General features: G+C 33.9%; 2 protein-coding genes across 3 annotated transcripts in view; both read left to right on the top strand.

Moving 5' to 3' along the window:
- Positions 1–3,353, top strand: part of fer1l4 (fer-1 like family member 4) — a 67,816-nt gene extending 64,463 nt beyond the window's left edge. The window contains exon 46 of the mRNA XM_056467878.1: positions 31–3,353. Within this exon, the coding sequence (XP_056323853.1) occupies positions 31–211 (181 nt within the window). The 3' untranslated portion in view covers positions 212–3,353. The remainder of the gene's footprint in view (positions 1–30) is intronic.
- Positions 3,354–9,583: 6,230 nt separating this feature from the next.
- The window catches only part of unm_sa1614 (un-named sa1614), a 75,501-nt gene continuing 71,602 nt past the window's right edge, over positions 9,584–13,482 (top strand). For both annotated transcript variants that reach the window (XM_056468558.1, XM_056468560.1), the window contains exon 1: positions 9,584–9,878. In XM_056468558.1, the coding sequence (XP_056324533.1) occupies positions 9,753–9,878 (126 nt within the window). In that variant the 5' untranslated portion in view covers positions 9,584–9,752. The remainder of the gene's footprint in view (positions 9,879–13,482) is intronic.

The raw sequence follows: 13,482 nt of genomic DNA on the forward strand, positions 1-13,482 counted from the left end.
GCTATATAAATATGTTTTTGTCTCCTTAAGCCGTCCCAAGACATCCTTCAACTGGTTTGTGAACCCCATGAAGACTTTTGTGTTCTTCATCTGGAAGAAGTACAAGAAGTACATCATTGCTTTGATCATTCTGGTTATCCTGGGGCTCTTCCTCGCCCTCATCCTCTACACAATGCCGACACACATCAGCCAGCTTATTGTTAATGGATGAGAAGGTGGAAACACACAGAAACACGGACAGACATAATGATGCCTGCTTTATGTGTACATAGCAATTATATACCTGTAATGGAAAAGGCATAACAAATAGTATAAGACTTAAATTGTAGTTTAGTGCTTGATTCAGTATACATTACCGTTCAGGTCATTAAGATCTTTTTAAATCAATCATTTTGTTTGGAAAACATGCATTACACTGATCAAAAAGGGCTTTTAAATGTACTGTAAAGAGGTTTACAAGGATACAGAAATGATACTGTTCCTGTGTTTTTTAAAAGAATCCTAAACATAATTATATTGAATTAATATCAATCATAATAGTATAAATAATAATGCTAATAATAATTATAATATCGATAGGTTATTGACCACCAACTTAGCATATTAAAATGGTAAGAAGTAATGAAAATTCAGCTTTGAATCATTGGTTCACAAAGAAAACAGTTTTAAATGTAAATAATATTTCATAATATTATTGTTTTATTTGTGTTTTCATTTCAATAAATGCAGCCTTAGCAGAAGAGACTTTCAGAAAAACATTAAATTCACCCCAACTTTGAACAAAATTGAAATTTCAATTGACACTTCTGTTTTATATGTATAAATTGTAATATTTTAGTATGTTTTGGAACTGTTTTGACAATAAACTGATTGTATGATTATTAACTATTATGAACTTATTACATTTACCACTATTATTATTATTATTATTATTATTATTATTAATATTAATATTATTAACAAAGCATACAGGCTGAAATAACACTCACCGGTCACTTTATTAGGTACACAAACTGCTCATTAACGCAATTTTCTAATCAGCCAATCACATGGCAGCAACTCAGTGCATTTAGGCATGTAGACATGGTCAAAACGATCTGCTGCAGTTTAAACTGAGCATCAGAATGGTGAAGAAAGGTGATTTAAGTGACTTTAAACGTGGCATGTTTGTTGCCAGACTGGCTGGTCTAAGTATTTAAGAAACTGCTGATCTACTGGGATTTTCAAGCACAACCATTTGTAGGGTTTACAGAGAATGGTCAGAAAAAGAGAAAATATCCAGTGAGGGGCAGTTCTGTGGGCACAAATGCCTTGTTGATGCCAGAGGTCAGAGGAGAATGGCCAAACTGGTTCAATCTAATAGAAAGACAACAGTAAACACATTAATCCTTGAAGCGGATGGGATACAGCAGCAGAAGACCACACCGGGTGCTACTCCTGTCAGCTAAAAACAGGAAACTGAGGCTACAGTTCGCACAGGCTCACCAAAATTGGACAACAGAAAATTGGAAAAACGTTGTCTAGTCTGATGAGTCTCGATTACTGCAGTGACATTCGGATGGTAGGGTCAGAATTTGGTGTCAACAACATGAAAGCTTTGCATCCTGGATGTGCAGCAGTCAAATCTGCAGCAACTGCGTGATGCTATCATGTGAATATCGACCAAAATCTCTGAGGATTATTTCCAGTACCTTGTTGAATCTATGCCACGAAGGATTAAGGCAGTTCTGAAAGCAAAAGCGGGTTCAACCTGGTGCTAGTAATGTGTACCTAATAAAGTGGCCGGTGAGTGTATATAAATTCAACTACCCCCACCCCTCTCCTCTGCGCTCTCTTTAAACTGGGGTATCCAATGAATAAAAGTTAACAGAAAAACAAAAGTACAACATCAAGAATGAGAGATCAATAGAATACAATATAGAAAGTCCTGTAATATAGAGAGTCCTGATCATTGCTTTGTGCACTAAACATGGAGATTTTGTCAGCAGCTGACAAATCAAGATCTTTAATGTACGCATTTGTACCAAGTTCACTGGAGCTGTGGATAATTCCAACATTATAATGTCCTGAAGTTGTACCAACCATTTGTACATGTCCAAGTTATGTGGAGGAAAGCCAGCCAGACAAATAGCTCTCTATAGCTTGGTTTTAGCGCAGAATCATCACTCAGTAAAAATATGGAAGGATTCATCGGTACAGGATAATCAATAGGATTAGGATAGGATAGGTTAACACACACCTCATTCCAAACTTTTGGCACTGATATATCTGATATAACCTTTTTCATATGTGCAAAGCCATTGTGCTATTTAAGATTTATGATTCATATTCTACATTCATACATCGCAAACAATTAAAAAAATAAAAAGAGATCCAGCAATAACCAGGAAGATTTCTCCAGCATCATTAGATCACACTGACCAGCCTGCTACAACCGTTCTGTTTGTCTCATGCATAGTAATAATATAAAACACGATACTAAGTGCCTTAATGATAGTAAATTATGTGTTTGACTATCTTCACTCTATAAAACAGCGCTCTGGCTTAAACTGCAGTACATCTAAACCCACTCGTGTGAGATAATTGCCTGTGATATAGAGAAGTGTAATTATATAGAATGCATCATTGAAGCTTGACTGTCATTTGGGAATGAAACTAAAAACAGCTAATGGACATGCAAATGATCTCTTATTATTAATCACCGTTTTCATGGTTATGCTCCAAAACTGAACTGATGAATCTATGTACATCTATAGGCTGTATACCTTAACATTTGGACTAGATGTAACGATCAACTTTAAGATATTCTTGAAAATACTGTATCACGTGAATGAATATGGAAATGATGTGAATTTGATGCCATCAGCATGATGTGCCACAGGACTTTTTGTGAGGAGATCCACTTGATGTTCATCTCAGTTGTAATTGGACTGTCAGTTTCATTTCATCAGCTTTCGTCTGCTACTTTTAGGGGAAGTGAATGAATTTATGGAAATATGTAAATAATCTGGCTGAGATTATATACGCTTGAGAGATTCAGTTACTTTGTTAGCTCTTTATTCTTACTAGCCAAAGTGTTCATGAAATGCAGAGTTTTTGGAACTTTAGTCGGACAAATCTCAAATGTTGTGACTTTTTTGTAGATGTCTGGTTTTCTGTATGGTAACCCTCTGATGTTGTTTAGTTAATAGTCATGTGTGTGTGTGTGTTTTAATGAAGGTACTGTATTTTGGGCTGCTCAGTGTTTAGCATGGTGACCTCACAGCAAGAGAGTCTCTGGTTGGAGTCCGGACTGAGCCTATTTATATATAAATTGATATAATATGCAATAAATATTTACAATAAATAACAAAGATGTCATGTTTTTAAGATATGTTTATATTGATTTGAACTTCAGAGGAGTTAAGAAATCAGTAGTTGTTTGAATAACCATGATTTTCAATGACAAGAAAATAAATCATTTATTATTTTGACCAATTATAAGTGCTATAATTGGCAACATTTTTATAGAAATTTGAAGTAGATTTTTTTATTATTGATTTTTATTAGCTTTTTCAAAAGTCAACAGTACAGAACATCGCAACTAATTAACAAACAAACTAAAGTAAACATACAAACACAGTATATAAAAATAAACAAATAAAATTAAAACAGATACAGTAGCAATCAGAATTATTATCCCACCTGAATTATTAACCCCCTGTTTATTTTTTCCCCCAATATCTGTTTAACGGAGAGATTTTTATGACACATTTCTAAACATAATAGTTTTAATAACTCATTTCTAATAACTGATTTCTTTTATTTTTGCCATGATGACAGTAAATAACATTTAACTAGATATTTTTAAAGAAACTTTTATACAGCTTAAAGTGACATTAAAAGGCTTAACTAGGGTAATTAGGTTAACTAGGCAGGGTAGGGTAATTAGGCAAGTTATTGTCAAGGTTTGTTCTGCAGACTATCGAAAAAATATAGCTTAAGGGGCTAATAATTTTGACCTTAAAATGGTTTTTAAAAAACTAAAAGCTGCTTTTATTCTAGTCGAAATAAAACAAACAAGACTTTCTCCAGAAGAAAAAATATTATCAGACATACTGTGAAAATGTCCTTGCTCTGTTAAACATCATTTGAGAATATATTTTAAAAAAATGAGAAAAACTATTTAGTCAAATCAAATGATGTGGTACTGTTTTAATGTAATTCAAAAATGGATTCCATATCTTTTTAAATAATTCACTCTTTCCTCTCAAAGAATATGTGATCTTCTCCAATGGTATACAGTTGCAAACTTCTGAGATCCACAGACCAATTGGTACATCAATAATCGAAGTTTGTTTGTTAGTAATTTGTAATGTTATCAGATCTTTATAGAACAAACCAAACATTAGCATTTTATATAAACCCTTACCTACACTGTCAAAAGCGCTTAGTTACTTTCCTTAAAAAGTAAATCCTTTACCTTAAAGGGATAGTTCATCCAAAGCTGAAAAGTCTTTTACTCAATCTTCACACAATCCACACCAGTTGAGACTGTTCTGTTAAACACAAAAGAAGATATTTTGAAAAATGTTAGAACCCAGTATGCATTTATTTCCATAGTATTTGTTTTTCTTACTATGGAAGTCAGTGGTTACTAACATTTTTTAAAAGATCTTCTTTTGTGTTCAACAGATATAGGAAGCTTATAAAGTTTGGAACCACTCAAGGTTGGGTAAATAGTGAGTAAATACTCATTTTTGGGTGAACTTTCCCTTTAGAAATGACAAGTTAGTTGGCGTAATAAACTCTTTCTCCCACTTCACTTTCTGTAAAACTACTGTCCTGTCAAAAAAAGGCAAAAATGCCAAAAATAAATCTTGAAAAAAAAGGGTTTTTTCACAAAGTAATAAATTGTGAGAATTTAAAGGTGGTCACTTAATTTTAGTTTATTTAATAAATAATTAAACATTGATTGTCAGGATTTACATCATGATTACAGTCAAACCTATTTGCATCTTGATAAATTTGTATATTGTACCACCCAACATTGCTTTACTTTTGTTTTGTTTTTTACCACAAACAACATATTGTTGAAGCTTCCTTGTATATTTTTCCACCCAATTTCTGTTTAAAGGAAAGAAGATTTTTTTCAACACATTTCTAAACATAATAATTTTAATAACTCAATTCTAATAACTGATTTATTTTATCTTTGCCATGATGACAGAATATAATATTTTACTAAATACTAGTATTCAGCTTAAAGTGACATTTGTCATTGTATAACAGTGGTTTGTTCTGGAGTGATTTCCAAATCAAATTCACTTAATAGTAGTTAAAAGTTATATTAAAAAAACAACATGCAAATAAAAAGCCATCAGCCTTTTAATTTTTTGTGACCCCTGGAGTTATTACGTTATATTAAAGACACATTGATTTTATGGCACCAGGTTAAACTTTCTGACACCTTTACGTACATTAAAAATAAACACAGGTCACAACTGAACATTGAGGATGGTCTCCGAGGGGCGTTCTTCAAAATTACACGATGAATAGACTTGAGCCTATTGGTATGTGTGTGCCGTTGTGTGCAAGGTTTGTACATTTATAACCACCTCAGAGATTATTCGGGATCGCGAGTTAGTGGCATTGTTATTTTGGGGGTCGCAGTCTGAAAGTTTGGGAACCGCTGCGGTAGACAATTGAAAAAATATTGCTTAAGAGGGCTAATAATATTGAACTTAAAATTATTTTAAAAATTAAAATCTGTTTTTCTTCTAGCCAAAATAAAACAAATAAGACTTTCTCCAGAAGAAAATATATTATAAGAATTACTGTGAAAAATTCCTTTCTGTTAAACATCATTTAGGAAATATTTCTGTAAATGTAATGTGACTTTTTTGCGTGTTTCACAAATTTGTGGTGTTGCTAAAGTTACCAAGTTTCACACCATTCTGAAAAAGAAAGAAAAATGATTTATTTTTGGTCTAAAATGGCCAGACAACACCAGAGGGATACGCTAGACACTTTTGACAGCACATGGACTGCAGGCGTCCCGCCAGCACAATGTAAGGTAGCGTTTCTGTTGTGAATGAACAGCTTGGGAATGTGCAGCCGGGGTCACATGGCTTTCTGCAGGGCCGGTTTGGGCTTTCTCGGGTAGAAGCATGCCCACGGCTGACTGAGTGAAACTCTAATCAGAGGTGACAGCTGGGATAGGTGACTTCCAGGCTTTATTAATGATGCGCTATGTTATGCTCTTTTCTGCACTCTCAGACCAAGAGGATGGGAGTATGTGGAAATGCCCTTATGGATTTATATTTTTTTGATTCTCTGTTGCTCTGACTTAAATATCAGCTGTCACATTTTTGGGTCCCCGTTTTGATTGCTTTTCATTTGTATCTGGCTGAATGAAAACACCTTGACTTAATGTATCTAATATAGCTTGAAGTGAAACAAACAGGACAAACTAGGAGTGGACACACAAATTTGAACAAACTAGAATAAAAAATAAATGTTAATTACATCTGAACACAAAAAGACAATTGTAAAGTACCGAACAAAAAAGAAAACCAAATCAATAACAAAAACAAACAGAAAATCAATGAAGGAATGACTTCAAATGACTTGGAATGAATTAGTGAGTCACTCAGAAGAGGAAAAGACACTTCTTGCCACCTGCTGGTGTAGTGTATACTGTAAAAATAAATATTAAACAAATTCAAAAGATTAAATTAATTCAATTCAATAGTTTGTAACAAATCGGTTAATTTATTTTATTTTAAAGTGTTTCGTACAACTTTGTCGCCACCTACTGGTGAAGTGTAACCTGTAAAATGAATACTGAACTAATCAGTAAACAAACTAACTTTAACAATTTTTATTAGCTTGTAATAAATTGGCTAAATGATTCAGTAACTCACAACATGTACAGATATTTTTTGACACCTGACATAGTCTTACCTGTAAAAATGATCACTGAACAAATTAATGCAAACGGTTACTTGTACAAATTAGTTAAACGAGTCAGTGAATTACTCAAAACTAAAAGACGATTGTTTCCACCTACTGGCATAAAGTAGCTAGCAAAATGTAGCTCTCCTTACGTGTCAATGAACAAACAAGATTCAATTAGTTTGCCACAAACAAAAAACTGCAGAAAAAATAAATTCAAAAGATTTTATCAATACGTAACAAATATTTAAATGTTCAATGATTTGACCAAGGGCATCACGGTGGCGCAGTGGGTAGCACGATCGCCTCACAGGTTAGAGTCCCGGGTGGGTCAGTTGGCATTTCTGTGTGAAGTTTGCATGTTCTCCCCGTGTTTGAGTGGGTTTCCTCCGGGTGCTCTGGTTTCCCCCACAGTCCAAAGACATGTGGTATAGGTGAATTGAATAAACTAAATTGGCCATAGTGTATGTGTGTGAATGAGAGTGTATGGGTGTTTGCCAGTGTTGGGTTGCGGCTGGAAGGGCATCAGCTGCGTAAAACAAATGCTGGATAAGTTGGTGGTTCATTCTGCTGTGGTGACCCCATATTAATAAAGGGACTAAGCCGAAAATAAAATTAATGAAGGAATGAATGAATGATTTGAGCAAAACACACACACACACACACACACACACACACACACACACACACACACACACACACACACAACATTTGTCGCCACCTACTGGTATAATGTAATCTTCAATCACTGGATGAATCAGTAAACTAATAAGCGAATCACTCTTAACATAAATAAATAAATAAAAAACACTGTCTTGTCAACGACTACTGGTGTTGTGTAAAATACAGAACTAATCCCTGGACAAATCCGTAAATAAACAAACATAAATGATTTTGTTAGTTTGGAACATGTAAAATCATGAACAAATAATTCAAATTAAAAACAAAGAGCACTTAGCACCACCTACTGGCAAAACTGATAAATGGTGAATGGGCTCTAGGCACAGCTAGAGTTTTTCAGCCAATGATGAACTTCCGGTTTGATATTCCGATATGACTATTTTTAATTTCATAAGGTTGCTTTTACATCATCGATGTTGTAATGTAATTCAAATATAATCAGTTAAATAGACTTAAGCATACATTCGGCTGTTAAAGCATAAAACAAGACGAACGACCATTTAAATGTAGGAGGCGTCATTAGCAGCAGGCTAGCGCAGAAATTCCATTAAAAATACTTGGGTAAAATTAATTGATATATTTTAAACACATGGCGTGGAAAAATAAAATTGAATGTAGTGCTTCTAGTCTGGTCTGAGACCCACTTTATATCGTATCTCAGCCAGGCAGTGACGATCGTTTTTTTTTTTTTTAAAGAAATCTGATCTTAAACACGCTGATTTTGTATGGGATGACAATTAACCAGAAGCCCAGGGGCTGGCGGACTGAATGTAAGGGCCGTGTGCATATAGGCCATTGTTGAACAAACAAATCCAAAAGATATTTTTAGTTGGGAAGAAGTTGGTTATTTACTAAAGGTGAATAAGTGAAATTTCACAAACTAATTTCGAGAGGAGCACGTTATATGATTGACTGTGCAGCTGGCTACACATCTACATTCATTAGTTAGCCAATCAGATTAATCCCAACTCACTATAAGTAGCCTAGCTAGAACTACTCTCTTATCTTCATTTTCCGAAGAAATCCCCCATTCACCCCTTCTCCTCCTTTCCTCCTTTACCATGGGGAGCTCTCGAGAAGCACCTGATCTCGTACTCCCCTCACAAGCTCTATGGACCAGGCGGGAGCCCTGGGCTCAACTATCTCTGAGCTCAGGGTTCTCTCCCGGGACAGCATGCCAAACCTGCTAACAGTTGTCAAGCAATATCTAAGTGTGAACTCTTGAAAAATACTTTGTCTCAAAGTCTTCAATGCTATTCTGTACATTTGAAGTCAACTGTACAGTCTGTGATACAGTGTATTCCTTTATTTCATTTTGTATTTTTTACCTATGTGATTATTAATTACATTTAGAAAAATGTCAACAAACAGCAAATGTCATTTGTGACCTACCAGGTCCTACCTAAATACATACACTAAAAAAAGGACATTTGCTGTTTGTTCAAAATACTGATTTAAACAACACAATTCTTGAGTTTTTTGTGGGACAACTTAATTGTTTTATGTCCAATCCACTTACATTTGTAAAAACTAATCAGTTAACTTAATTCCTTCATGTTGTCCCAACACAAATCGATTGTGTGGAACCCAGCATTTTTTTACAATGCATCCTGTAATAGCTTTTTAAAACGTTTTATTCCCTGTAAAATTATGAATCTTTATCTTTATTTATTATATTATTATTAAATAAATTATTGTTGTACATAATTAGTCATTGCAGATCAGAAATGTCTAGTGGTGTGCTCTTTATGCATATAAACTTTTTGTCTCTACCCTACCATATCCGCTAGTTGCCAACATATTGACCACAGGAGATGCTTATAATAGTTCCACCGCTATTAACCATCCCAGCCATTGATGTGCTTTGTAGGGACCGTCGACCCACTGCGCATGCGTACTATCGAGCACTCAGCGCTAGACTGACACTAAAACCCTCCTGTTTCCTCTTTATGCGCTTTCGCCACTATAGCCAAACACAACACTGCCGCACTTTACTTTACTGTCGTGTGAACTTTTCAGACAGCCTGACATTCTTTAAGCGACACACTTCCTCCCCGACCGGACCGTCCTTTTTAATGGGCTTGCTGTGAAACATTTTTTCTTTGTAATTAGCGTTTCCCTCATTTTCCTCCAAAATGCCCGAGTTCATTTCAGTGGATGAGTTTATCGCGGAGACTCTGGAGGACTACAGCTCTCCCACCACCTCTTCCTTCTACACCAAAATGACAAGTTGCCGAAATTCTGCCAACAACATCGAGGAGGTATGAAATTATGCTTGTATTATAAGCCTCGCTTCTTATTATGTCTTTTACAGTTGAGTTGTACGTCATGATGAATGAAACGAAGCTGTTCAGCCTTGTCCAGCTTAAGAATCTTTTTAATGTGCTTTGTTTCATTGAAGAACTGCTTTGTCCACTGTGCATGTTGTATTATAAATGTTTTTCTTGCTTCAAACATCACTCCGGCAGATACTGATGCTCTTTGTCTGGTTGAATCCACTGGATTGAGCGCAGTCTCTTTCCAACACCCCAAACCATGTGATTTCAAGCTAATCCTCAATTAAAGTATAGAAAATGGTTGTGGACATACAATTAGGGTGCTTTATAAATCCTAAAAATGATCAAATATCGTATATCCTCTCGTTTTCCTGTGGTGCAACTGAAAGAGGAAGGATATCGCATTACATTGCGCTTTTACATATGCGTTTCCTTGTCGTTATTAGAAATTAAAACGTAGTTGTTTTGTAATGCATTTCGCTCTTTACATTATATGGCGTGGCTCTTATCGCCTATCTTTTACCAGTGCGTCAATACTAGCTTCTGCTGTATTATCACGAGCACGTGCCTTTCATCCAGTGTTTATTGAGCTGCATAAACAAAAGCCGGCTTATGATCCATAGATCTTCTGGAGCTGAGAAACCAGCCCATGAATATGACCGTCATCATTTTTCCTCAGTCTGGATCAAGCATTCTTTGTTGTTGTTGTTAAATCAGCCCCCCTTGTCAGCCAATCATTGGCTTCTTGTTTTAGGGTTAGGTGTCGGTTCATTGGTTGATAGAGATGTTGCTCCAGGACCAACAAAGGATGCTGATCCAGGACCATGTCCTGTTAGAGTAAATCACATTTTGCATGTGACTGAAAGCATAGTAGTGTGTTTCTGCAAAACTGCATGTAACAAACACCTACTGTTAAACCCAACACAGTGGTGTTGATAGTGCATAATGCCAGAAAAAAACAAACAAACCAAATAGATAACATTAAATGGATAAATAAACAGATTGATGAATGATGTGTGTTTATATATATATATATATATATATATATATATATATATATATATATATATATATATATATATATATATGTAGTTGAAGTCAGAATTATTAGCCCCCCTTTGAATTTTTTTTTCTTTTTCAAATATTTCCCAAATGATGTTTAACAGAGCGAGGAAATTCTCACAGTATGTCTGATAATATTTTTTTCTTCTGGAGAAAGTCTTATTTGTTTTATTTCGGCTAGAATAAAAGCAGTTTTTAATTTTTTTAAAAAACATTTTAAGGACAAAATTATTAGCCCCTTTAAGCTAAATATTTTTTCAATAGTCTACAGAACAAACCATCGTTATACAATAACTTGCCTAATTACCCTAACCTGCCTAGTTAACCTAATTAACCTAGTTAAGCCTTTAAATGTCACTTTCAGCTAAATAGAAGTGTCTTGAAAAATATCTAGTCAAATATTATGTTCTGTCATCATGGCAAAGACAAAATAAATCAGTTATTAGAAATCAGTTATTAAAACTATTATGTTTATAAACAGGTGGCTAATAATTCAGCGGGGCTAATAATTTTGACTTCAACTGTATATATATATATATATATATATGTGTGTGTGTGTGTGTGTGTGTGTGTGTGTGTGTGTGTGTGTGTGTGTGTTTTTTGTAGATATACACATTTTTGTCTTTTCAGATATACTTTGCAGGTGGGGAGATGTGATATGGATTGTAATAAAAATCAATAATTTTAGAATTTTAGATGTGTTTGTGTGTGTGTGTATGTGCATAATATAATCACTAATTAATTATATATTACAAATAATTATAATATTTAACGTATATAGAATAAGTTCTATTATACAATGTGTGTGTTAATATACTGTATATATATATATATATATATATATATATATATATATATATATATATATATATATATATATATATATATATATATATATACACACACACATATATGTATATATATATACACATATGTACAGTTGAAGTATTAAACCCCCTGAATTATTATTCAGTATTAGCCCCCCTGTTTGTTTTTCCCCCAATTTCTATTTAACGGAGAGAAGATTTTTTTCAACACATTTCTAAACATAATAGTTTTAAAAACTAATTTTTTATAAACTGATTTCTTTTATCTTTGCCATGATGACAGTAAATAATATTTTACTAGATATTTTTCAAGACACTTCTATACAGCTTACAGTAATGTTTGAAGGCTTAACTGGGGTTAGTTAGGTTAACTAGGCAGGTTAGGGTAATTAGGCAAGTTGTTGTATAAAGATGGTTTGTTCTCTAGACTATCGGAAAAAATATAGCTTAAAGGGCTAATAATTTTGTTCTTAAAATGTTTTTTAAAAAATATTATCAGACGTAGTTGAAAATTTTCTTGCTCTGTTAAACATCATTTGGGAAATATTTAAAAAAGAAAAAAAAATTCAAAGGGGGTTTAATAATTCTGATTTCAACTGTATTTATGTATTCTTTTTTCTGAAAAAGTTTTTGCAGTTATTCGCCTCATTCACACTCTAAAAAATTCCAGGTTATTTCAACCCAGTTCTGGGTGTAATAGGAATGAACCTCACCGGGTTAATTTTTTAAATAAAATTAATAAGACCAAATTTACCTGGTTTGGGTTTAAATAACCCAGCATTTTTTTTGTACAATTTTGCATTTTGTGCTTACCATAATATTTTACTACAAAGTATTTATTGAAATTTTTTTACTTAAACTGTAAGTTAGTAACTAAAGTTAGAATTTTACCACTTAAATAATTAAAACTTAAATTAGTCTTAAAGCCTTCTTCTATTGATATTTTATACATTTTTTTTATAATTCTAAACAATTTACTGAATGATACAAATATTTCTCATACATATTTTATTTATATATTTATTTTTTCCACAAACTATGTGATTAATTTGCCATCACAAATCTTTGACACATCATAGTTCATTCTATTCCTAAAAGACTTGCCAAGTATTGTCATGACCATCAGTGTATTTTATACATAAAGCTGGATTTATGCAAATTGGCTTTTTGTGAGTATCAATTTTGGCTTCCATGTTTTGCCAATTTAGAGCATCCAGTGGGCTGAGGGTGGTAACAATTGAATGATGACTGCTTTAATAAGAGTGACAGTGGAATGTGAAGTAACTATGGTGATGACCTGGTCTGCTCAATACACACCCATACAAATTGAACAGCGCACTGAATTACATGCTTGATTGTTTGGGCTTCATGTGACAGGAGGAGACCCTTCATATATAGTGAGCTTTTACACACACACCGCCTCAGGGGAATTCAGGACAAAAGAGCTATAAGAGAGTCTGAGCGGTGGTCTTGTAGAGTCAGTATTTCATCTGTATCATTCATTAGCTTTTATACTGTAGCAAAACTCAGCACCATTCTCACTCTAGACTGCTTTAATAAAGGATACCTTCATTTAATCAGCCTTATTCCAGATTTACAGCACATCTTGCTTCTTAGACAACCCCCTTAAAACGACTTAATAAGAGGGAAAACGGGATATTTAGTAAAAAAAATTACATTTAATCATTCTTGTCTGCATG

Source organism: Danio aesculapii, chromosome 11 (assembly GCF_903798145.1).
Source record: "Danio aesculapii chromosome 11, fDanAes4.1, whole genome shotgun sequence".
NCBI lineage: Eukaryota > Metazoa > Chordata > Actinopteri > Cypriniformes > Danionidae > Danio > Danio aesculapii.